At 43.1% G+C, this 26,773-nt stretch overlaps 2 protein-coding genes across 4 annotated transcripts in view; one reads left to right on the top strand and one right to left on the bottom strand.

Moving 5' to 3' along the window:
• The window catches only part of RNF144A (ring finger protein 144A), a 103,503-nt gene that overhangs the window by 7,994 nt on the left and 68,736 nt on the right, over positions 1 to 26,773 (bottom strand). For all 3 annotated transcript variants that reach the window (XM_077291388.1, XM_077291387.1, XM_077291389.1), the window contains exons 5-7: positions 20,442 to 20,649; positions 14,946 to 15,093; positions 13,050 to 13,139 (exon numbers count right to left, since the gene is read on the bottom strand). In XM_077291388.1, the coding sequence (XP_077147503.1) occupies positions 13,050 to 13,139; positions 14,946 to 15,093; positions 20,442 to 20,649 (446 nt within the window). The remainder of the gene's footprint in view (positions 1 to 13,049; positions 13,140 to 14,945; positions 15,094 to 20,441; positions 20,650 to 26,773) is intronic.
• Positions 877 to 5,374, top strand: LOC143810165 (uncharacterized). The gene is made up of 7 exons (XM_077293048.1): positions 877 to 1,250; positions 2,790 to 3,524; positions 3,623 to 3,692; positions 4,649 to 4,717; positions 4,817 to 4,961; positions 5,053 to 5,111; positions 5,200 to 5,374. The coding sequence occupies exons 1-2, from the start codon at positions 1,181 to 1,183 to the stop codon at positions 3,467 to 3,469; spliced, it is 750 nt and encodes a 249-aa protein (XP_077149163.1). The 5' UTR covers positions 877 to 1,180; the 3' UTR covers positions 3,470 to 3,524; positions 3,623 to 3,692; positions 4,649 to 4,717; positions 4,817 to 4,961; positions 5,053 to 5,111; positions 5,200 to 5,374.

Here is a 26,773-nt window from a genome sequence, read left to right as displayed (position 1 = left end):
ATATATTAGATTCCTTGATAGGGCGTTGATCCAGGGAACTAGTCTGATTGCCGTATGTGGAGTCGGGAAGGAATTTTTTTCCCCAATGTGGAACTTACTCTTTGCCACATGGGGGGTTTTGCCTTCCTCTGGATCAACATGTTAGGGCATGTTAGGCTATGGGTGGAACTAGATGGACTTAAAGTCTTCCTTCAACCTTAATAACTATGTAACTATGTCCCAGATGTGTTCAATCGGATTCAGGTCTGGGGACCGGGCGGGCCAGCCCATAGCTTCAATGCCTTCATCTTGCAGGAACTGCTGACACACTCCAGCCACATGAGGTCTGGCATTGTCCTGCATTAGGAGGAACCCAGGGCCAACCGCACCAGCGTATGATCTCACAATGGGTCTGAGGATCTCATCTCGGTACCTAATGGCAGTCAGGATACCTCTGGCAAGCACATGGAAGGCTGTGCGGCCCTGTGCGGCCCCTCCAAAGAAATGCCACCCCACACCATTACTGACCCAATAAATGTTGTATTTATTTTCTGAAAATTAGAAATGGTCAAAATAACAAAAAAATGCATTGCTTTCAGACCTCAAATAATGCCACGAAAAACATTAGTATTGTTGTTTCTAAATGGTTATGAACTTGTTTTTTTTTGCATTATTTGAGGTCTGCAAGCAATGCATTTCTTTGTTATTTTGACCATGTCTCATTTTCAGAAAATAAATACAAAATGTATTGCTTGGAACTTCGGAGACATGTTGTCAGTAGTTTATAGAATAAAAGAACAATTTACATTTTACTCAAAAAATATACCTATAAAGAGAAAAATCAGACAAACTGAACATCATGCAGTGGTCTCTTAATTTTTGCCAGAGCTGTATATATACACACACATACAATGCTATGCTCAAGGTTGGATGTTACTCTCAATTGTGATGTCATAATGGCCTCATGGAATGTCCTGAGGGTATGTAATGTCTGAGCGCTGTGACATCAGCGCCATTTCTTGAGTTGATGCTTTTGCGGACACTTCACTTTGGCTGTGGAAGAGCGAACTAGTTTGTGTTACACATCTGGTGATTACTTCCATTGATTCTTTTTGATCTTTGATCAGAGCACAATAACACCGGTGCCACCGGAGAGCTTAGTTCTCCAATATTCGATCAGCCAGCTTCAGGTAACTTAGTCATGAGTGCCCGGGAGCTGCGCCAGCTGATTGCTGACAATGAGGCATGGCTGCGCCGACCAGAAAACCAAGGTAAGTGAAATATTTAAGCGAGTCAGATAATGTTCCCACCCGATAGGGCATTCCTGGAGGGAGATATCCCTGAGGTATGATGGGACATTTTTCAGGATAGACCATGCAGGTTTGCTCAGCCCATAGATAAGACAAACTTTGCTAGGTAGTGCTCCCCTCTTCCTTAACCCCTTCATGCTGCGGCCCTTTTTCGTTTTTGTGTTTTCATTTTTCGCTCCCCTCCTTCCCAGAGCCATAACTTTTTTATTTTTCCGTCAATTTGGCCATGTGAGGGCTTATTTTTTGCGGAACGAGTTGTACTTTTGAACGACATCATTGGTTTTACCATGTCGTGTACTAGAAAACGGGAAAAAAATTCCAAGTGCGGTGAAATTGCAAAAAAAGTGCAGTCCCACACTTGTTTTTTGTTTGGCTTTTTTGCTAGGTTCACTAAATGCTAAAACTAACCTGCCATTATGATTCTCTAGGTCATTACGAGTTCATAGACACCTAACATGACTAGGTTATTTTTTATCCAAGTGGTGAAAAAAAATTCAAAACTTTGCTTTAAAAAAAAAAAAAAAAGTGCCATTTTCCGATACCCGTAGCGTCTCCATTTTTCGTGATCTGGGGTCGGTTGAGGGCTTATTTTTTGCGTGCCGAGCTGTTGTTTTTAATGATTCCATTTCGGCGCAGATGCGTTCTTTTGATCGCCCGTTATTGCATTTTAACGCAGTGTCGCGGCGACCAAAAAAACATAATTCTGGCGTTTCGGATTTTTTTCTCACTACGCTGTTTAGCGATCAGGTTAATGCTTTTTTTTAATTGATAGATCGGGTGATTCTGAACGCAGCGATACCAAATATGTGTAGGTTTGATTTTTTTTATTGTTTTATTTAGGATGGGGCGAAAGGGGGGTGATTTAAACTTTTATATTTTTAATATTTTTTTCATATTTTTAAAAACTTTTTTTTTTCACTTTTGCCATGCTTCAATAGCCTCCATGGGAGGCTAGAAGCAGGCACAACCCGATCGGCTCTGCTACATAACAGCGATCATCAGATCGCTCCTATGTAGCTGAAATGCAGGTGTGCTGTGAGCGCCGACCACAGGGGGGCGCTCACAGCAGGCCGGCATCAGTAACCATAGAGGTCTCAAGGACCTCTATGGTTACCATCCTGATGCATCGCCGACCCCCGATCATGTGACGGGGGTCGGCAATGACGTCATTTCCGGCCGCCCAGCCGGATGCGGTAGTTAAATGCCGCTGTCTGCGTTTGACAGCGGCATTTAACATGTTAATAGCGGCGGGTGAATAGCGATTTCACCCGCCGCTATTGCGCGCACATGTCAGCTGTACAAAACAGCTGACATGTCGCGACTTTGATGTGGGCTCAGCGCCGGAGCCCACATCAAAGGGGGAGACACGGCATGCGCATTACTAGTACGGCGCATGTCGTGAAGGGATTAAAGCCACAGCGGCACAAGAGCCAATCCTATTCTAACCAATGTAATTGATAAAATTGTGAGTAATTATTATAAATTCTCATTCATTTATAGGTCAGGCTATAACTGTCCACAGGTTGAGGTCTCATCAAAGTGATCAGGGAAGACCGTCTACCAGTGATGGACGTCAGAGAGACATCAATGCTGTCACTGAGAGGAGAGGAAGAAGGGCCCGAGCTCCTCCACAGCGTAGGAGACAGGAAGAGAGCAGGGATCGAAGCCGCTCTCCTCTAAGGCCAGCCCCTGCGGAGCCCTCCAGCACAACAGGAGAGAGCAGCAGGGATGGTGCCTCTCAAGCAAGTGGATCTGCAGCCAGCACTGAATTAGAATTCTGGCAACCAAATCCCGTCCTACCCAGCAGCAGTTCCAGGGAGGATCCAGCTACAAACAGATATCCTGTATACGGTAGCCAAATACAACATGTAGATAACATGCTGCTTCAGCTGGAGGAAATGGATAGACAAATAGAACATCTACTTAACATCCTGCAGCTACCGGTTAGAATGACACCACCACAGAATGGCAGGAGAGGACAGCAAATTGCAAACCTCCCAACAAGGGATATAGCACCACAGGAGGAGACCCAGTCATGTGTCATCTGTATGACGGAATATGCGATTGGAGAGCAGGTCACAGTCCTCCCATGTGACCACTGCTTCCATCAGGATTGCATTTCTCCCTGGCTCCGCTCCAACCCCCGCTGCCCCCTGTGCCGCAACCACTGCTTCCAATGAAGGAAGCTATGTTCATAGTGCGGACTGTGGTACACCATCTTGAATTCCTGCCCAGGTAAGGGAGCCGTGCATACATTACATTAAAGCTACATGAATCTGAAGGCTGCAAAAAATAATCACTTTTATCTTCCTGCATTTCTGGTCTCTCTTTAGTTTACCATCAGCTTTGGTCAACATCTTACCAAGCATGAAGGGCTATGAACCTCCTAAAGAACACCAGATGGTAAGACATCTCACATTCCTTCCTCACTGGGAAATGAATGTTAACCCCTTCGCATCCTTGGGTTTTTCTCTTTTTGAGTTTCCGTTTTTTGCTCCTCTTCTTCCCAGAGCCGCAACTTTTTTTATCTATCCTTCAATATGGCCATATGAGTGATTGTTTTCACTTTTTGATGTTCACTAAATGCTAAAACTGACCAGCCATTATGATTCTGCAGGTCAGTACGAGTTCGTCGATACCAAACATGTATAGGTTCCTTTTTATTTAATGGTGAAAAAAAATCCAAAGTTTTTTAAAAAAAAAAATAAAAAAAAAATGGCAATTTCCGAAACCCATAGTGGCTCCATTTTTTGTGATCTGGGGCTGGGTAACGGCTTATTTTTATTGATACCATATTGGCGTAGATACGATAGATCGGGCGATTCTGAACCCCGAAATACCAAATATGTGTATTGTATTATTTTGAATGAGGCGAGTGATTTGAACTTTTATATTTTTTTATATTTTTAAAAACAATTTTTTGCAGCTAAATGTATCACTTGCTATGAGCTCAGTCCGCTGGGTGGCGCTCATAAGTATCTGACAATGACAGTATTAAGGGTCTCATGCAGACCCCGAATTATCTGGCCAACCCATCAGCGATCTGCAGTCAGGTGACACGGGCACCGATGGGCGGGATTAGTGACACGCTTCCGGTGTGATAATGTGTTAAATGCCGCTATCAGAGATTGACAGCAGCATTTAGCATGTTAACAGCAATGGGTGGATCGCAATTCCACCCATGGCTGTTAGGGGCACATGTCAGCTAATGAAATCAGCTGACATGTACCGGAAAAGTTGCAGGCTCTTCACCGGAGCCCGCAGCAAACAGGGGGAGCTCACCTTAGAAGTAGCTATACGTCTAAGGTAGGAAAGGGGTTAAATGTAATATATAAATAATTGTTTTCGCCTTTTTGTAGACGGAATATCCAAGTCTGGAAAACATTGAGGTATTAGATGAGAACAACCTGCACTTCAAGTCAGTAGATGTAAGAATTTGCTCTTTTTTATTTCCCAGCTCATTTGTACTTACTTTTTACTTGGTATCTAATGATGTGATGTAATAATTTGTCGCATTCTCTTCACAGAAATCTGCATTATTTTGAAGGCTGGGAAAAGTAGCTCCTTGATCTTCCTGCTGTTCTGGTCTCTCTTTAGTTTACCATCAGCTTTGATCAACATCTCACCAGGCATGAAGGGCTACGAAGAGGGATATCCCCAAACCACCAGACGGTAAGTTATCTACCATTACTTCTTCTCCCTCCGCCCCATGATCTGTATATCACATGTAACAGAATTCATTGTTATTTTCTCCTTTTTGTAGAAGGACAATCCAAGTCTGGAGAACATTGAGGAATTAGATCAGAACGACCTGCACTCCATGTAAGTAGATATGAGAAATGTATTTCTTTTAGTGTCCACTTTTAGTCTTACTGATGAGATGTAATAACTTGGGGTCTTCTCTTCACAGAAATCTGCAGAAGTTACAGATCATTTCCATAATGATCCACAGATTCCTCATCTCTTCATAATCACTGATTCCATCATGTGCAGTGATGCTGATAACAGCTGAAGCCCCGGACTACGATATCGTCATATATTACATTAATTACAAAATATTCCTAAAATAAATACTATTTACCATCTCTATGTCTGGTTGTGACTTTACTGTATAGAATGGTGTTAGGTGACATTAGGAGCAGATAATGATAAGTGAGGGAGGAATGTAGTAACGAGGGGCACAGACATAGAGATTATACCCGGCCTCTAATGCCTGGTGGTGATCACAGAGCCTCCGCCATGTAAGATCCCTCCAGTTATATTAATGCCACATGTGGGGTCCTGCTATAGATTCTGTATTGAGGCACCGGAGCTTTACGTTACACTATTGAAAGGAGGAGACGGGAGATCACAGCACAATAAAGGGAACCTGTCACCAGACACAATGCTAGTAACCTGCACATATGGGGCTATCCTGCAGGATAATAGCGTTATTGACCTGCCCGGAGTCCGCACTCAGCCGAACGCTGTGGGGAGAAAATTAACTTTATTTCCAAAAGTTTATTGCAGCAGCAGATGAGCAATCCACACATTTTATACTGTTGTATATTTCATAAAGCGTTACCAAGAATCAATTTTAGATAAAAAAAAACAAGACATAATTCATGAAGGCCGTGAGCAGTCGGTAACAACCCCTTAAAAAGGGAGACTCTGAAAGCGCTCATACGCCTTATTATGGCATAGAAGCGTTACAGAAGGGTTCATAGCTCTTGTGCACCAGAACCGAGAACCGATAATCTGAATCCTGATTGTCAGTCAGAAGGGAACTCAGGGAGACTAATCTCCCAACGGCTCCATTGTTAAAGGGCTTGCACCTGAAAACTCTCGCAGTTAAGTGTTATACTATCTTCAGATTTATTTCCACCCCCATATCAGGTCTCCAGTTCCACATATCAGCTTCTCCAAAGCCATTCTGACAACAGACAACTACAGACAACTACATGGTGCCAAGAATCACATGATGGCACAAGCTTAGACGTGTTAAATATATTAAAAAATCCAGCACATGGCTATGCTATGATCAAGAGCACAGTACTTGCTCGAAACGCGTAAGCATGTCTTCCCTTTTCCATGTGTTGGATTTTTTAACATTTTTTCTTTGAAGTGCATTCCAGTAAATTGGCGCAGCATGTGAGAAGTCTTGGATACGGGAATGCGAGGTTCAGATTATTGAGAACGTTAATCTTAGGTCATTAACAAAACAGAGGGCACGGGTAGGGTAGCAGACTGAGACGAGGGGACGAGGAGTAGGGGGGGTGCTGAGCCGTGGAGAGCTTTGTGGGTGAAAGTAATACGTTTATATTAGACTCTGTAGCAGATGGGCAACCAGTGCAAAGACTGGCACAGGGTGGGGGCATCTGTGCAGCGGCTGGAAAGGAATATGATCCTGGGCTGCTGCATTCAGGATGGATTGGAGAGGAGTTTAGGATGACCGATTAATGGAGAGTTGCAATAGTCCTGATGAGAATGAATAAGAGCGACAGTCCAACAGGAACAGTAAATGGGGAGAAGAGGATGGGGCTAGGAAAGAACCCTGAGGAACCCCGACAGTAAGAGGAAGAGCAGAGGAAGATATTAGCGATAGCTATTAGATAGATATAGAACAGATTCTACACATAGATTCTATCTATCGATCTACATATTTATTTTATGTCTGTATTTCAAAATAAATGTATCTTTAGGGCCTGTTCACATGCTGCAGATTCGTCACTTCTTTTTCCTGCACAGATTTGCAATAAAACCAGAAGGTTTTCCTGACGCCAGCGAAGTGATGAGAATCCTGAAGTCTCATGCACATATAGCTTATTTCTATTTATATTCCTTGCAGAATTGATGCATTAAAACACTCCTATTTTATGCTGCCTTTTTCCTGCCAAGAGATGCAGAAATGGTGCAGAACTTTCAGCACCAAATACTTAAAGGGGTATTCCCATCTTCAAATTCCTATTCCAATATATAGTAGGTGTAATAATAATAATAATAATATAAGCAAATACCTTCAATTAGAAATGTAGGATAGTTCTTCTGATTTGCTTTGTTACTTTACTTACCCTATGTACAGGGCATTGCAGTAGCTTAGGTATCCACGGTCACAACCACTAACAGCTAACTAACTGCCAGTATATGAGTGGCCATAAAAATGGAAAGTTAAGCTACTACAATGCCCAGGGGTAATCAACAAAGATAGCAAATCAGTAGAACTATACTACCTTTCTAATTGGAGGTACTTGCTAATATATCACTACACTTCCATATTACATATTGGGATAGGATCTTCGAGATGGGAATACCCCTTTAACGTGGGCACATACCCTAAGTTTTATACTACTTTATTAAAGTAATTCATTCTAATAGTCTAATAGTGCATTAGGAATAATCAATGTTAGCCTAACATGAAATATTAATCATTTAATATTTATTTTAATTATACATTCATCAATATTTCATGCATCGGTCATCAGTACAATCTTCAATTATCAGCAGTATTATTGACCAGAACTACTGACGTTTGAACACCAGGGGGCAGAAGTTACATAGAAAATCACAGACATCCAACCATGACATCTAGAAATCGAACGTTAAGGTTTTCATTCTGGTCTGTCATTCCAATTTTTGTTTTACCTTTTATATATTTCTAGAGCACGAAGCTTTGACCCCTTAATGACCAGAAAAATAAAATAATAGTGTCCAGCGATAGGCGAAAATGCAGTGGGGTTCTAGGTGTATACAATAGATGACACCCTATTGTTATATGTGTTAGCGCCACCATTGTGGCCATTTAGCCCCACAGATGCGGCTGTCAAGAGCGACAGTGGCATCTAGGTGGTTAACAGAGGAAGGGTGCTCTTCCCTTTATGGTGCACTAAGACTTCTCCCCTCACCCTGGATTTTGGCATCCACGACACCTCATGATTACAGGGAAGTACCCCAGCTGTCTTCCTACTGCTGACAAGTAAGGATCGTATAGAGACGTCCCTCTTCTAATCCCTAATTGACATAGTCTGAAAGTTGGGCACTTCTTGAACTGTGCAGAATGTCCCATGTAGGAGGCTATGTGTGTGCTCATACTGTATGTAGGAGGCTATGTGGGGCTCATGCTGTATATAGAGAGGCTATGAGGGGCTCATACTGTATACAGGGGGTAATGTGCTGTATATAAGAGGCTATGTGCAGCACATGCTGTAAATAACAGATTATGTGGGGCACATGCTGTAAGTAAGAGGCTATGTGGAGCACACGCTGTATAAAAAAGGCTATGTGGGGGCTCACGCTGTGTATTGGAAGCTACGTGGAGCACCTGCTGTATATCAGAAGATATGTGGAACTCCTACTGTATATATAGGAGGCTATCTGGGGCTCATACTGTATATAGGAGGCTCTGTTGGGGCTGATACTGTATATAGGAGGTTATGTGAGGGCTCATACTGTATATAGGAGGTTATGTGAGGGCTCATACTGTATACAGGAGGCTATGTGGGGTTCATACTGTATATAGGAGGCTATGTGGGGCTCATACTGTATATAAGAGGCTATGTGCGGCACATGCTGTAAATAACAGATTATGTGAGGCACATGCTGTAAGTAAGAGGCTATGTGGAGCACACGCTGTATAAAAAAGGCTATGTGGGGGCTCACGCTGTATATTGGAAGCTACGTGGAGCACCTGCTGTATATCAGAAGATATGTGGAACTCATACTGTATATATAGGAGACTATCTGGGGCTCATACTGCATATAGGAGTCTATGTGCGGGCTCATACTGTATGTAGGAGGCTATGTGGGGCTCATGCTGTATATAGAGAGGCTATGAGGGGCTCATACTGTATACAGAGGGTAATGTGCTGTATATAAGAGGCTATGTGCGGCACATGCTGTAAATAACAGATTATGTGGGGCACATGCTGTAAGTAAGAGGCTATGTGGAGCACGCACTGTATAAAAAAGGCTATGTGGGGGCTCATGCTGTATATTGGAAGCTACGTGGAGCACATGCTGTATATCAGAGGATGTGTGGAACTCATACTGTATATATAGGAGGCTATCTGGGGCTCATACTGTATATAGGAGGCTCTGTTGGGCTGATACTATATATAGGAGGCTATGTGGGGACTCATACTGTATATAGGAAGCTATCTGGGGCTCATACTGTATATAGGAGGCTCTGTTAGGGCTGGTACTATATATAGGAGGCTACGTGGGTGCTAATAATGTATACAGGAGGTTATGTGGTGCTCATACTGTATATAGGATGCTATGTGGGGCTCATACTGTATATAGAAGGCTATGTGAGGGTTCATACTGTATATAGGAGGCTATGTGGGGCTCATACTGTATATAGAAGGCTATGTGGGGCTCATACTGTATATAGGAGGCTATGTGGGGCTTATACTGTATATAGAAGGCTATGTGCGGGCTCATACTGTATATAGGAGGCTATGTGGGGCTCATACTGTATATAGAAGGCTATGTGGGGCTCATACTGTATATAGGAGGTTATGTGAGGGCTCATACTGTATACAGGAGGCTATGTGGGGTTCATACTGTATATAGGAGGCTATGTGGGGTTCATACTGCATATAGGAGGCTATGTGCGGGCTCATACTGTATGTAGGAGGCTATGTGGGGCTCATGCTGTATATAGAGAGGCTATGAGGGGCTCATACTGTATACAGGGGGTAATGTGCTGTATATAAGAGGCTATGTGCAGCACATGCTGTAAATAACAGATTATGTGGAGCACACGCTGTATAAAAAAGGCTATGTGGGGGCTCACGCTGTATATTGGAAGCTACGTGGAGCACCTGCTGTATATCAGAAGATATGTGGAACTCATACTGTATATATAGGAGGCTATCTGGGGCTCATACTGTATATAGGAGGCTCTGTTGGGGCTGATACTGTATATAGGAGGTTATGTGAGGGCTCATACTGTATATAGGAGGTTATGTGAGGGCTCATACTCTATACAGGAGGCTATGTGGGGTTCATACTGTATATAGGAGGCTATGTGGGGCTCATACTGTATATAAGAGGCTATGTGCAGCACATGCTGTAAATAACAGATTATGTGGGGCACATGCTGTAAGTAAGAGGCTATGTGGAGCACACGCTGTATAAAAAAGGCTATGTGGGGGCTCACGCTGTATATTGGAAGCTACGTGGAGCACCTGCTGTATATCAGAAGATATGTGGAACTCATACTGTATATATAGGAGACTATCTGGGGCTCATACTGCATATAGGAGTCTATGTGCGGGCTCATACTGTATGTAGGAGGCTATGTGGGGCTCATGCTGTATATAGAGAGGCTATGAGGGGCTCATACTGTATACAGAGGGTAATGTGCTGTATATAAGAGGCTATGTGCGGCACATGCTGTAAATAACAGATTATGTGAGGCACATGCTGTAAGTAAGAGGCTATGTGGAGCACGCGCTGTATAAAAAAGGCTATGTGGGGGCTCATGCTGTATATTGGAAGCTACGTGGAGCACATGCTGTATATCAGAGGATGTGTGGAACTCATACTGTATATATAGGAGGCTATCTGGGGCTCATACTGTATATAGGAGGCTCTGTTGGGCTGATACTATATATAGGAGGCTATGTGGGGACTCATACTGTATATAGGAAGCTATCTGGGGCTCATACTGTATATAGGAGGCTCTGTTAGGGCTGGTACTATATATAGGAGGCTACGTGGGTGCTAATAATGTATACAGGAGGTTATGTGGTGCTCATACTGTATATAGGATGCTATGTGGGGCTCATACTGTATATAGAAGGCTATGTGAGGGTTCATACTGTATATAGGAGGCTATGTGGGGCTCATACTGTATATAGAAGGCTATGTGGGGCTCATACTGTATATAGGAGGCTATGTGGGGCTTATACTGTATATAGAAGGCTATGTGCGGGCTCATACTGTATATAGGAGGCTATGTGGGGCTCATACTGTATATAGAAGGCTATGTGGGGCTCATACTGTATATAGGAGGCTATGTGGGGCTTATACTGTATATAGAAGGCTATGTGCGGGCTCATACTGTATATAGGAGGCTATGTGCGGGCTTGTACTGTATATAGAAGGCTATGTGCGGGCTCATACTGTATATAGGAGGCTATGTGCGGGCTTATACTGTATATAGAAGGCTATGTGCGGGCTTATACTGTATATAGGAGGCTATGTGGGTGCTCATACTGTATATAGGAGGCTATGTGGGGCTTATACTGTATATAGGATGCTATGTGGGGCTCATACTGTATATAGAAGGCTATGTGGGGCTCATACTGTATATAGGAGGCTATGTGGGGCTCATACTGTATATAGAAGGCTATGTGCGGGCTTATACTGTATATAGAAGGCTATGTGCGGGCTTATACTGTATATAGAAGGCTATGTGCGGGCTTATACTGTATATAGGAGGCTATGTGGGGGTTTATACTGTATATAGGAGGCTCTGTTAGGGCTGATACTATATATAGGAGGCTACGTGAGGCTATGTGGAGCTCATACTGTATATAGAAGGCTATGTGCGGGCTTATACTGTATATAGAAGGCTATGTGCGGGCTTATACTGTATATAAGAGGCTATGTGGGGGTTCATACTGTATATAGGAGGCTCTGTTAGGTAGGTCTCAGCAAACATAATGCTGCTCAATATTAAGTGATACAATTAATATTAACATAACTTAATTATAATTAACTAGACTGTGGCCCGATTCGAACGCATCGGGTATTCTAGAATATGCATGTCCCCGTAGTATATGGACAAATGATGATTCCAGAATTCGCGGCAGACTGTGCCCGTCGCTGATTGGTCGAGGCAACCTTTATGACATCATCGTCGCCATGGCAGCCATTATGACATCTACGTCGATACTGTGCCCGTCGCTGATTGGTCGAGGCCTGGCGGCTTCGACCAATCAGAGACGCGGGATTTCCATTATGACATCATCGTCGCCATGCTGTGCCCGTCGCTGATTGGTCGAGGCCTGGCGGCTTCGACCAATCAGAGACGCGGGATTTCCAGGACAGACAGACAGACAGACAGACAGACAGAAAGACAGACAGACAGACAGACAGACAGACGGAAAAACCCTTAGACAATTATATATATAGATATGTGAATAATATTAGTGAGTAGAATTAATTTTAGCCTATTGGTTCGGCCCTTCACAACAGTCATGGTCTTTCTTGTGGCCCCTTGGGAAAAATTTATTGCCCACCCCTGCTCTAGCAGCACATAAAGTCCCAGAAACATCATTGTTGTTAACCCAGTTTTCTGGACTTATTTGCTCCTTTTTAGTGTCTTTGGTAATTGTTTGGTATGGCACATCTCACTCCAGTACCTGACGGGTGTAAATGTTTCTGGCGGAGTTTTTAATTGGTTGCCCTTTAAGTCACAAAAAGAAGGTTAAAGAGAATAAATAAAGAACATTTCATTTTGTGCCAATTTCATGAACGGCGACCGTCACGTTGAAGAATTTGGCGCAAAAAAATTCTGAAAATATAAGACAAAAAAAAAAGAAAAGAGACTTACAAAAAAATCAGAAATGATGAATCTGGGCCAAGGCGCTCACAGCTGTGTCATATGGAACGACAGGAGACCACATGTGCGCAGTGCTGTATCCGGGCACAAGGCCTTGCCATGTGCACAATGCAGTATATCAATAGCTCCCTGCTGACAGGAGCACCTGTAATATGTTACCAGACGTCACAACAGCCATTTAATGGATCAGCTATAACGTTTCCACCTACCTGTGTCCTGTGCCATATGACTGATGCCCTGGAGTGACCTAACTTGTTTCGACACGGTCCCTTATCATAATGTATAAGTAGGAAATCGTCCTGGTGAAATAGAAATGTACATCAGATAACATTGACAAGACCAATGGAAATGGTGGCAATGAATCCATAAAAATCGTGTGGAATATGGAGGATACGGGACCTGACTTTTTTTTTGTGTGCAGCCTCAGACGTCAATCAGTGAGCCTCACCTAAAACACTGGAGAGCCTAGAGAGTGCGGCCATTTTTTCCATGCGGACATTAGATCCTTATATTAAAAAAAAATAAAAAACGTAATCTGAACAGTTCCAGAAAATATCATTGATCTGTGTGCCGCTCATGTTTCGCCAATTTTTTCCACAGAGAGCGCCCAATTGGTTTATACACAGATATGGTGGTGGTTCGTGGTATCCAGATTATTCACAATAAAAGAGAGTTCTCCACTAGTGGGCCGATAGTAGTGTAATGCCCCACTCCAGTGTTTTAGTTTTATTTCAGCGCTGAAGTAGTACCAATAATCCAAGTATAATACTTATCAGCCGTCGTCTTCAGCTTTTCCCAGGGCCGCTCTGGTTCTGTGCTGCCATCTTCTGACCACAACTTCTGACTGAACATAAATCTGAGGTAACGGTGAGGAGCGCTCAGTGTAAGTCTATGGGAGCCTGGTTCTGGCCTTGTACTCGCCCTCATAGATTTACATTGAGTTGTGACCTCTGGGTCGCCCAGTAAACACTGGAGAGATCCGACACGTCAGAACCTGCAGAAGATCAACCAGAGCGGCGCCGAGAACAGCAGAAGTATTAGTAGTAAGTATGAGAGTAGGGGCAGGGAACTTATATTAGTGACACCAATCTAGCACTGCAGGACGTTAAGAAGGACCATTTATGGCTCCATTAAATGAAAAGCATGCCCTGCTCCTACACCAGAGTAACAATATATGCAAATTGCCTCTTCAAAGAGGAAGAGGACTTGAACGCCACCTGTTGGAAGCAGTAATTCTACAAGTCACTATCGACCCTTTAACGAGCCTTGAAACATGACTTAGGATAAAAGATAAATCAGAATCTCAATTTGCAGAAACAGTGTTTCGGGGTATTGCCCCTCGTCAGTGCAAAACATGAGATCTGATTTGGCTAGGTAAGAGCCGCTGGACTGAGGTCTAAGGGGTAACGTTTCTCCTTGCGAAGATCGACATACCAGCTCTGGCATGCCACGGTACGGACGCTTATTCGCCTTGAAATCCTCTTATGGGAAATTTAATATGTAAATTGCCTCTTCAAAGAGGAAGAGGACTTGAACTCTATGGCGCCATCCGGTGGAAGCAGCGATCCTACAAGTCACTATCGACCTTTTAACAGGCCTTGAAATATGACTTAGGATAAAAGCCAAATCGGAATCTCAGTTTGCAGACACAGTGTTTTGTGGTATTGCCCCTCATCAGTGCAAAGTATGAGAACCAATTTGACTAGGTGAGAGGCTCTGGACTGAGGTCTAAGGGGTAACGTTTCTCCTTTCGGAGAGTGACATACTGGATCTGGCATGCCAAGGTACAGAGGCTTATTCGCTGTGCAATGCTCCTCTGGGAAATTTAATATGCAAATTGCCTCTTCAATATGATATCTGAGTGTAGTCCGATGTTGACCTACATAAGTTTGTGTGATCAGAATATGGGAGAAAACTCGGGCATATAGCAATTTTGTGAATATGCACTGCCCCAGAGATTAACATTCGTCCAAGGGTCAATCTGATGTTTCGTTGGAACGCACTTGGACCAACAATTCGGAAGTCTGTACAAGCCCCAAAATTAAGCTATGCATTTAGGAACTATGGAAGAACCTGCTTTGAAAACACAAAAATGTTGAACTCACATCAAGTGACTCTAGGCAGTACCAGCAGAAAGCGTGCTTGCAGTTTTTACACATCATTTGCGCGCAGCCTTCATCTCTTTCTATGTAGACCTTACACTTAGGGCACCGCTTGATCGGAATGTCATCTTTTACCATTTTTAATGCTGAGCTGAAAAGACAAAAAATAGTCTGAATTGTAATTTCTATTTTGTATACTTTTCCGTATTTCTTTGTGTATAAGAACATCTTGGGATCACACAAATACGGGATCAGACACCTCATAAGAATATGCCCAAAATGGTTCACCCAATAAACCGGCAATGGAAGGGCACGTCTACATAGGAGCTAATATCAACCACAGATTTCCATCAAAATCTCCTGGACAATGTTATTGCGGATTCTCCACAAATGTTACCCAACTCATTGAAAGGGGCGACATCGGCACTGAAAAATCCATAACGTAAACTTACATGAAAACTGTGCCATGGATCAATTTCCACAGATTTACATTCGGAATCATCACTTCCCTTACCTACTTATCAGCAACACAACATCGGAGGATGTAGCAAGAAGATGCCCTACAGCGAGAAACTATGTGTTGTCCTCAAAATTAACCACCCTGGGGCCGTCTCGACAGAGGATCTGCTTTGAAGTCTATAATATGTAATAAAAGTATTTGGAGAAATCCAATATGCAGCATTACAGATCTGTGAACCGACACAGAGGAGCGATCACTTACAGAGGTAGACACAGATCTCGTAAAGCCGACTCTAATCCTAGAAGGCTCAGGAAGATCAGAGTAGGTATAGGCAAGACAAATAGCTTCATTTATCCTCTGGCTTTCATGCCTTGGTTAGGGCAAGAAAAATACACCAAAAGTTGAGATGAGCGGATCAAGCAAAATTTGAGTTTTCCCGGGAAATTCAATTTGCTAAGAAGTTATTTTCTATAAATGTAATGTCTCTCCCCAGAGCATAAGCATCACAATATGTAAAATATAGAAAAAAATGCTCATACTCACCTTACTGCTCACCTCACCGGCCCTCCACTTCTTACCATCATCTATCCGATCTTCACTGCATCTTCAGATTCACGTGCACCAAAGATCAAAGGGTCAGGACAAGCTCCATAATGTCACACACCTATGGAACCCTCCCAGGCGTAATCCTAGCTAGAAGACCGGGCGCAGCATGAGACCCCGGGGATTTTAACGCGAGTGGTGGTGATCAAAAGCCACAACAAGGACCATGTAGGTGATGGTGAGGAACGGAAGGGCCAAAGAAGTGTGCAGCAAGGTGAGTATAAGGATTTTTTTTTTTACATTTTGATGACCTTTCACAATTCAGAAAAACAACAGCTGACGGTCGCCACTTTGCTGGATCTGTGTCGAAGCTACCGTATATACTTCTGTATAAGCTGACCGGAGTATAAGCCGAGGCACCTAATTTTGCCTAGAAAAACTGGGAAAGCTTATTGACTCGAGTGTAAGCTGGGTATGCATTCTCCCCTAATCCCTATTCTGCTATGCATGGTTCCTCATCCCCATCCTTGTCTCAATGACTACTTATTCCCATCCTTGTGATCATGGTTCCTCATCCCCATCCTTATCTGCATGGCTCCTTATCCCCATCCTTGTCTCAATGGCTCCTTATTCCCATCCTTGTCTGCATGGCTCCTTATCCCCATCCGTGTCTGCATGGCTCCTTATCCCCATCCTTGTCTGCATGGCTCATTATCGCCATCCTTGTCTGCATGGCTCCTTATTCCCATTCTTGTATGCATGGCTCCTTATCTCCATCCTTATATTAATGGCTCCTTATTCCCATCCTTGTATGCATGGCTCCTTATTCCCATCCTTGTCTCAATGGCTACTTATCCCCATCCTTGTATGCATGGCTCCTTATTCCCATCCTTTTCTGCATGGCTCCTTATTCCCATCCTTGTCTCAATGGCTCATTATCCCCATCCTTGTCTACATGGCTCCTTATTCCCATCCTTGTCTCAATGGCTCATTATCCCCATCCTTGTCTGCATGGCTCATTATCCCCATCCTTGTCTCAATGGCTCATCATCCATCATCCCCATCCTTGTCTGCATGGCTCCTTATCCCCATCCTTATCTGCATGGCTCCTTATTCCCATCCTTGTCTGCATGGCTCCTTATTCCCATCCTTGTCTCAATGGATCCTTATTCCCATCCTTGTCTGCATGGCTCATTATCCCCATCCTTGTCTCAATGGATCCTTATTCCCATCCTTGTCTGCATGGCTCATTATCCCCATCCTTGTCTCAATGGATCCTTATTCCCATCCTTGTCTGCATGGCTCATTATCCCCATCCTTGTCTCAATGGATCCTTATCCCCATCCTTGTCTGCATGGCTCCTTATTCCCATCCTTGTCTCAATGGCTCATTATCCCCATTCTTGTCTGCATGGCACCTCATCTCCATCCTTATATTAATGGCTCCTTATTCGCATCCTTGTCTGCATGGCTCTTTATTCCCATTATTGTCTCAATGGCTACTTTTCCCTATCCTTGTCTGCATGTCTCCTTATTCCCATCCTTGTCTGCAAGGCTCATTATCCCCATCCTTGTCTGCATGGCTCCTTATTCCCATCCTTGTCTCAATGGCTACTTATTCCCATCCTTGTCTCAATGGTTCATTATCCCTATCCTTGTCTGCAAGGCTCATTATCCCCATCCTTGTCTTCATGGCTCCTTATTCCCATCCTTGTCTACATGGCTCCTTATTCCCATCCTTGTCTGCATAGCTCCTTATTCCCATCCTTGTATGCATGGCTCTTTATTCCCATCCTTGTCTGCATAGCTCCTTATTCCCATCCTTGTATGCATGGCTCTTTATTCCCATCCTTGTCTGCATGGCTCCTTATTCCCATTCTTGTATGCATGGATCCTTATTCCCATCCTTGTCTACATGGCTCCTTATTCCCATCCTTGTCTGCATGGCTCCTTATTCCCATCCTTGTATGCATGGATCCTTATTCCCATCCTTGTCTACATGGCTCCTTATTCCCATCCTTGTCTGCATGGCTCCTTATTCCCATCCTTGTCTGCATGGCTCCTTATCTCTATCCTTGTCTGCATGGCTCCTTATTCCCATCCTTGTCTGCATGGCTGCTTATCTCTATCCTTGAATGCATGGATCCTTATTCCCATCCTTGTCTACATGGCTCCTTATTCCCATCCTTGTATGCATGGATCCTTATTCCCATCCTTGTCTACATGGCTCCTTATTCCCATCCTTGTCTGCATGGCTCCTTATCTCCATCCTTGTCTGCATGGCTCCTTATTCCCATCCTTGTATGCATGGATCCTTATTCCCATCCTGGTCTGCATGGCTCCTTATCCCCATCCTTGTCTGCATGGCTCCTTATTCCCATCCTTGTCTGCATGACTCCTTATCCCTATCCTTGTATGCATGGATCCTTTTTCCCATAATTGTATGCATGGCTCACTATCCCCATCCTTGTCTGCATGGCTCCTTATTCCCATCCTTGTCTGCATGGCTCCTTACTCCCATCATTATATGCATGGCTCCTTATCCCCATCCTTGTCTGCATGGCTCCTTATCCCCATCCTTGTCTGCATGGCTCCTTATTCCCATCCTTGTCTGCATGGCTCCTTATTATTCCCATCCTTGCCTACATGGCTCCTTATCCCCATCCTTGTCTGCATGGCTCCTTATTCCCATCCTTGCCTACATGGCTCCTTATCCCCATCCTTGTCTGCATGGCTCCTTATTCCCATCCTTGTCTACATGGCTCCTTATCCCCATCCTTGTCTGCATGGCTCCTTATTCCCATCCTTGTCTGCATGGCTCCTTATCCCTATCCTTGTATGCATGGATCCTTATTCCCATAATTGTATGCATGGCTCACTATCCCCATCCTTGTCTGCATGGCTCCTTATTCCCATCCTTGTCTGCATGGCTCCTTACTCCCATCATTATATGCATGGCTCCTTATCCCCATCCTTGTCTGCATGGCTCCTTATCCCCATCCTTGTCTGCATGGCTCCTTATTCCCATCCTTGTCTGCATAGCTCCTTATTATTCCCATCCTTGCCTACATGGCTCCTTATCCCCATCCTTGTCTGCATGGCTCCTTATTCCCATCCTTGTCTACATGGCTCCTTATTCCCATCCTTGTCTGCATGGCTCCTTATTCCCATCCTTGTCTGCATGGCTCCTTATCTCTATCCTTGTCTGCATGGCTCCTTATTCCCATCCTTGTCTGCATGGCTGCTTATCTCAATCCTTGAATGCATGGATCCTTATTCCCATCCTTGTCTACATGGCTCCTTATTCCCATCCTTGTCTGCATGGCTCCTTATCTCCATCCTTGTCTGCATGGCTCCTTATTCCCATCCTTGTATGCATGGATCCTTATTCCCATCCTGGTCTGCATGGCTCCTTATCCCCATCCTTGTCTGCATGGCTCCTTATTCCCATCCTTGTCTGCATGGCTCCTTATCCCTATCCTTGTATGCATGGATCCTTATTCCCATAATTGTATGCATGGCTCACTATCCCCATCCTTGTCTGCATGGCTCCTTATTCCCATCCTTGTCTGCATGGCTCCTTACTCCCATCATTATATGCATGGCTCCTTATCCCCATCCTTATATGCATGGCTCCTTATCCCCATCCTTGTCTGCATGGCTCCTTATCCCCATCCTTGTCTGCATGGCTCCTTATACCCATCCTTGTCTGCATGGCTCCTTATTATTCCCATCCTTGCCTACATGGCTCCTTATCCCCATCCTTGTCTGCATGGCTCCTTATTCCCATCCTTGCCTACATGGCTCCTTATCCCCATCCTTGTCTGCATGGCTCCTTATTCCCATCCTTGTCTACATGGCTCCTTATCCCCATCCTTGTCTGCATGGCTCCTTATTCCCATCCTTGCCTGCATGGCTCCTTATCCCCATCCTTGTCTGCATGGCTCCTTATCCCCATCCTTGTCTGCATGGCTCCTTATTCCCATCCTTGTCTACATGGCTCCTTATTCCCATCCTTGTCTGCATGGCTCCTTATCCCCATCCTTGTCTGCATGGCTCCTTATCCCCATCCTTGTATGCATGGCTCCTTATTCCCATCCTTATATGCATGGCCCGCATGAGAAAAGCATAAAAAAAAAAAAAAAAAACATCCTACTTACCTTACCCGCGAGTCCTCGCAGCATCTCGTTCCAGCAGCTCCTGTGGATGGGCGATCACATGTCACTGCTCATAAAGATAATGAATATTCACCTCTCCACTCCCATAGGCTTGGACTGGAATTGATATGACACATGATCGCACGTCCACAGGAGCTGCTGGAAGCTGGAAAGAGATGCTGCGAGGGAGCGCAGGAAAGGTAATAAGCTCAGGTGTACTAAAAGGAGTGGGTGGGATTTTCTAAGGGGTCTAATACAGGATTGTGCCCGATTAAAATTTTCACAGATTGTTCCAGTTAACACTTTTCATCCTTGTGCTGACATCACGCATAGTCTGTACCTTGACTCTCCTGGGAGAAAGGTAATGGGCATATTTTCCTGACAGCCTTGTCCTGGGTGCCAGTTGGACTTGCATGAGGAGCAGAACTCTATGTCACACGATGTGCACTGGACCAGCTGTGCATTCTGGGGACCTTTCTCCTTTAGTTTACATACTGCTTGGCAGGTGGATGATGGACACCAAGTCCTACATGGATCCAGAAGAACTTCTGAAGAAAAGAAATAAAAGAAAAATTCTCAAGAAGGTACATTTTTTACCTTAGTGACCGGGCCAAATTTTACAATTCTGACCGCTGTCACATTATGTGGTAATAATTCTGGAACGCTTCAACGTATCCCATCGATTCTGAGAATGTTTTTTGTTCACATATTGTACGTCATGATAGTGGTAACATTTCGTTGATATGACATCCATTTATTTATGAAAAAAATGGAAATTTTGAAAAAAAATTTGCAATTTTTTTAAACTTTTAATTTTTGCGCCTTTAAATCAAAGAGTTACAGTGGGGCAAAAAAGTATTTAGTCAGTCAGCAATAGTGCAAGTTCCACCACTTAAAAAGATGAGAGGCGTCTGTAATTTACATCATAGGTAGACCTCAACTATGGGAGACAAACTGAGAAAAAAAAATCCAGAAAATCACATTGTCTGTTTTTTTATCATTTTATTTGCATATTATGGTGGAAAATAAGTATTTGGTCAGAAACAAAATTTCATCTCAATACTTTGTAATATACCCTTTGTTGGCAATGACAGAGGTCAAACGTTTTTTGTAAGTCTTCACAAGGTTGCCACACACTGTTGTTGGTATGTTGGCCCATTCCTCCATGCAGATCTCCTCTAGAGCAGTGATGTTTTGGGCTTTTCGCTTGGATACACGGACTTTCAACTCCCTCCAAAGGTTTTCTATAGGGTTGAGATCTGGAGACTGGCTAGGCCACTCCAGGACCTTGAAATGCTTCTTACGAAGCCACTCCTTCGTTGCCCTGGCGGTGTGCTTTGGATCATTGTCATGTTGAAAGACCCAGCCACGTTTCATCTTCAATGCCCTTGCTGATGGAAGGAGGTTTGCACTCAAAATCTCACGATACATGGCCCCATTCATTCTTTCATGTACCCGGATCAGTCGACCTGGCCCCTTTGCAGAGAAACAGCCCCAAAGCATGATGTTTCCACCACCATGCTTTACAGTAGTTATGGTGTTTGATGGATGCAACTCAGTATTCTTTTTCCTCCAAACACGACAAGTTGTGTTTCTACCAAACAGTTCCAGTTTGGTTTCATCAGACCATAGGACATTCTCCCAAAACTCCTCTGGATCATCCAAATGCTCTCTAGCAAACTTCAGACGGGCCCGGACATGTACTGGCTTAAGCAGTGGGACACGTCTGGCACTGCAGGATCTGAGTCCATGGTGGCATAGTGTGTTACTTATGGTAGGCCTTGTTACATTGGTCCCAGCTCTCTGCAGTTCATTCACTAGGTCCCCCCGCGTGGTTCTGGGATTTTTGCTCACCATTCTTGTGATCATTCTGACCCCACGGGGTGGGATTTTGCGTGGAGCCCCAGATCGAGGGAGATTATCAGTGGTCTTGAATGTCTTCCATTTTCTAATTATTGCTCCCACTGTTGATTTCTTCACTCCAAGCTGGTTGGCTATTGCAGATTCAGTCTTCCCAGCCTGGTGCAGGGCTACAATTTTGTTTCTGGTGTCCTTTGACAGCTCTTTGGTCTTCACCATAGTGGAGTTTGGAGTCAGACTGTTTGAGGGTGTGCACAGGTGTCTTTTATACTGATAACAAGTTTAAACAGGTGCCATTACTACAGGTAATGAGTGGAGGAAAGAGGAGACTCTTAAAGAAGAAGTTACAAGTCTGTGAGAGCCAGAAATCTTGATTGTTTGTTTCTGACCAAATACTTATTTTCCACCATAATATGCAAATAAAATGATAAAAAAACAGACAATGTGATTTTCTGGATTTTTTTTTCTCAGTTTGTCTCCCATAGTTGAGGTCTACCTATGATGTAAATTACAGACGCCTCTCATCTTTTTAAGTGGTGGAACTTGCACTATTGCTGACTGACTAAATACTTTTTTGCCCCACTGTATATCACACAAAATAGTTCATAAATAACATTTCCCGCATGTCTACTCTACATCAGCCCAATTTTGGAAACATAATTTTTTTTCTTGTTAAGAAGTTAGAAGGGTTAAAAGTTGACCAGCGATTTCTCATTTTTCCAACAAAATTTACAAAACTGTTTTTTTAGGGACCACCTCACATTTGAAGTGACTTTGAGGGGTCCATATGACAGAAAACACCATTCTACAAAAGCACCAGTCAGGGTGCACAAAACAACATTCAAGAAGTTTATTAACCCTTCAATTGCTTCACGAGAACTGAAGCAATGTGGAAGGAAAAAAATAAACATTTATTTTTTTTCACATAAAATTTACTTTAGACCCAAACTTTTTTTTTTCCCCAAGGATAACAGGAGAAAATGGACCACTAAATTTGTTGTGCAATTTCTCCCGAGTATGTCGATACCCTATATGTGGGGGAAATCTACTGTTTGGGCGCATGGCAGGGCTTGGAAGGGAAGGAGCACCGTTTGAATTTTTGAACGCAAAATTGTCTGGATTTGAGAGTAACCCCCACAAATGACCCCATTTTGGAAACTAGTCCCCTCAAAGATTTTATACAGGGGTATAGTGAGCATTTTGCACCCACAGGTACGACACAGAATTTGATAATATTAGGTTGTCATATTGATTATGTCGTCATTAGTGTTTAGCACAAGTGCTTGCTACTCTAGTTTGCATCAGTTGCTTGGGTATACACAGAGTATCGGGGGTGCTCAAGTGACAGACTCGAGTATTTTTTTTTTACTTTTGAAAAAACCCCAATTCTAACTCCAACCCCAACCACACAGAATGGAAAAAAAATATTTTTTTTATTTCGTAATGTTTTTTTCTAACTAAGGGGGTTACAAAGGGGGATTTGAGTCACTATTTTTTTTATTTTGATTACTGTGATAGGGTCTATCACAGCGATCAAAAGGAAGACACAGGAAAAATTCTCTTTTGTTGCCGGGTACCGGCTGGCAGATCTCGGCAGACACACTGCGCATGCGCTCTCCATTTTTTTTCACCAGGAAGATGACACGGAGGGATGGGACGGAGCAGAAGGCCTGGGGGATGGCGACGGAATCGTGGGGGCTTGAGGGACTGAGTAATGGCAATCACGTGACAATGGACCATAAAAAAAACGGCCCTGATCATGTTCTCCAGGTTCTCAAGCTACTCCCGGTAGCGGAGAGCCTGGAGATTTTCCAACGCTGGGGAAGCTATACCGTCATTTCTCAGCGCCATTAAAATGCGGCGCTGAATAAGGCCCCTTAACTCTGGCCGTTAAATGGCATATCGGCAGTCATTAAGGGGTTAAAAGTCAGCATATTGCTAAAACTGTTGACATTTTCCATCAAGTATGTCTTTAACCCCTTAAGGACCGAGCCATTTTGTAGGTTAATAACCAGGCCTACATTTGGAAAACTGACCAGTGTCACTTTATATGGTAATTACTCTGGAACGCTTCAACGGACCCAACTGATTCTGAGACATATTGTACTTCCATGATAGTGATAAAAGTTCTTCGATATGAGTTGCGTTTACTTGTGAAAAAAATTGTAAATTTGGGCAAAAATTGTAAGATTTCACAATTTTCAAACATTTAATTTTTGTGCCCTTAAATCAGAGTCAGGTTACACAAAATAGTTAATAAATATCATTTACCACATGTCTACTTTACATCAGGCACAACATTTTTAAATATTTTTTTTGTTGACCAGCAATTTCTCATTTTTCCAACAAAATTTAAAAAAAAAAACATTTGTTTTTAAGGACCACATCACATTTGAAGTGACTTTGAGTGGTCTATATGACAGAAAAAAAACAAAAGTGACACCATTCTAAAAACTGCAACCCTCACATGTTCAACATCACATTGAAGATCCTTCACGTGCTTCACAGAAACTGAAGCAATGTGGAAGGAAAAAATGAGCATTTAACTTTTCACAAAAATTTTACTTAGGACCCAATTTTTGTATTTTCACAAGAGTATCAGTAGGAAATGAACCCCAATATTTGTTGTGCAATTTCTCCTGAGTATGCCAATACCCCATGTGTGGAAGAAGACCACTGTTTGGGCGCACGGCAGGGCTCAGAAGGAAAGGAGCACCATTTGAGATTTTGAACGTAAAATTGGCTGGAATCGAGAGTGGATGTCGCGTTTGGAGAGCTCCTGATGTGCCTAAACAGTGGAAACTCCCAACAAGTGACCCCATTTTGGAAACTAGAACAGGTGCTTCACATAAGTTTATAATGTAGAGCCGTGTTTTAGCCCCAAATTATTTAGAGCGGTGTTTTAACCCCAAATTATTTAGAGACGTGTTTTAGCCCCAAATTATTTATTTTAACAAGGTTAGCAGGAGAAAATGGACCCCAAAAATTGTTGCACAATATCTCCTGAGTACGCAGAAACTGCCTCCTGAGTGTGCCAATACCCCATGTGTGGGTGAAAACTACTTTTGAGGCACAGTGCAAAGCTCAGAAAGGAAAAAACGGCATATTGGAGTTCAGACTTTGCTGGAAGGGCTTGAGGGTGCCATGTCACATTGGCAGAGCCCCTGAGGTGCCAGAACAGCAGAAACCCCAGATATGTGAACTCATTTTACAAACTACACCTCTCAAATGAATTCATCTAGGGTTGCAGTGAACATGTTGACACCATAAGTGTCTCACAGAAATTTATACTAGTGGGCGGTGAAGAAAGAATAATTACATTCTTCCACTAAAATGTTTTAGCCCCAATTATTTTTATTTTTATAAGGGATAATAGGAAAAAGTGGACCTCAGTTTGCTGTGCAATTTCTCCTGAGTGCACCAAAACCCTACATGTAATCGGGAACTACTTTTGAGGCACAGTGCAAAACTCAAATTGGAATTCGATTATAAGAACATATTTACAATTGTGTGAAAAAGTGATTCCCTATCCTTTTGCATGTTTGTCACACTTAAATGTTTCAGATCACCAAACAAATTTAAATGTTAGACAAAGATAACACAAGTAAACACAAAATGCAGTTTTTAAATTAAGGTCTTTATTATTAAGGAAAAAAAAAATCCAAACCTACAGGACCCTGTGTTGGAAAAGTGATTGCCCCCTAAACCTAATAACTGGTCGCGCCACCCTTAGCATCAACAACTGCAATTAAGCGTTTGGGATAACAGCCAATGAGTCTTTTACAATGCTCCAGAGGAATTTTGGCCCACTCAACTTTGCAGAATTGTTGTAATTCAGCCACAATGGAGGGTTTCCAAGCATGAACCGCCTTTTTAAGGTCATGTCACAGCATCTCAATCGGATTAAGGTCAGGACTTTGACTAGGCCACCCCAAAGTCTTAATTTTGTTTTTCTTTAGCCATTCAGAGATGGTCTTCCTGGTGTGTTGTGGATCATAGTCCTGCTGTATAACCCAAGTGCAATTCAGCTTGAGGTCACGAACAGATGGTCAGACACTCTCCTTCAGGATTTTTAAATAGACAGCAGAATTGATGGTTCCATTTACTACCCCAAATCTTCCAGGCCCTGAAGCAGCAAAACAGACCCAGATCATCACACTACCACCACCGTATTTTACAGTTGGTATGATGTTCCTTTTCTGAAATGCTGTGTTAGTTCTATGCCAGAAGTAATGGGACATACACCTTCCAAAAAGTTCAACTTTTGTCTCGTCAGTCCACAAAGTATTCTCCCAAAAGTCTTGGGGATTATCAAGATGTTTTCTAGTGAAACTGAGAAGAAACTACCAGAGCAAATAATTGTAGGGATTATTTAATCTAACCACCAAAAACACAATACCCTAAAACATATCTTTAATGAATAATTTTAAAATCTAAATAGATAATTAAATACACAATAATTACCAACATCAAAGTCCAGACGGGGGTAGAAAAAAAAATTTCTACCCCGCCTGGACTTTGATGTTGGTAATTATTGTGTATTTAATTATCTATTTAGATTTTAAAATTATTCATTAAAGATATGTTTTAGGGTATTGTGTTTTTGGTTGAAACTGAGAAGAGCCTTTATGTTCTTATTCCTCAGCAGTGGTTTCTGTCTTGGAACTCTGCCATGCAGACCATTTTTGTCCAGTCTCTTTCTTATGGTGGAGTCATGAACACTGACCTTAACTGAGTCAAGTGAGGCCTGCAGTTCTTTAGATGTTGTTGTGGGGTCTTTTGTGATCTCTTGCAGGAGTCGTCGCTGCGCTC

The sequence above is a fragment of the Ranitomeya variabilis genome, chromosome 2, assembly GCF_051348905.1.
Source record: "Ranitomeya variabilis isolate aRanVar5 chromosome 2, aRanVar5.hap1, whole genome shotgun sequence".
NCBI classification, from domain to species: Eukaryota; Metazoa; Chordata; class Amphibia; order Anura; family Dendrobatidae; genus Ranitomeya; species Ranitomeya variabilis.
The sequence above is the reverse complement of the archived record's forward strand: the minus strand, read 5'-3'. Positions and strand labels throughout refer to the sequence as shown.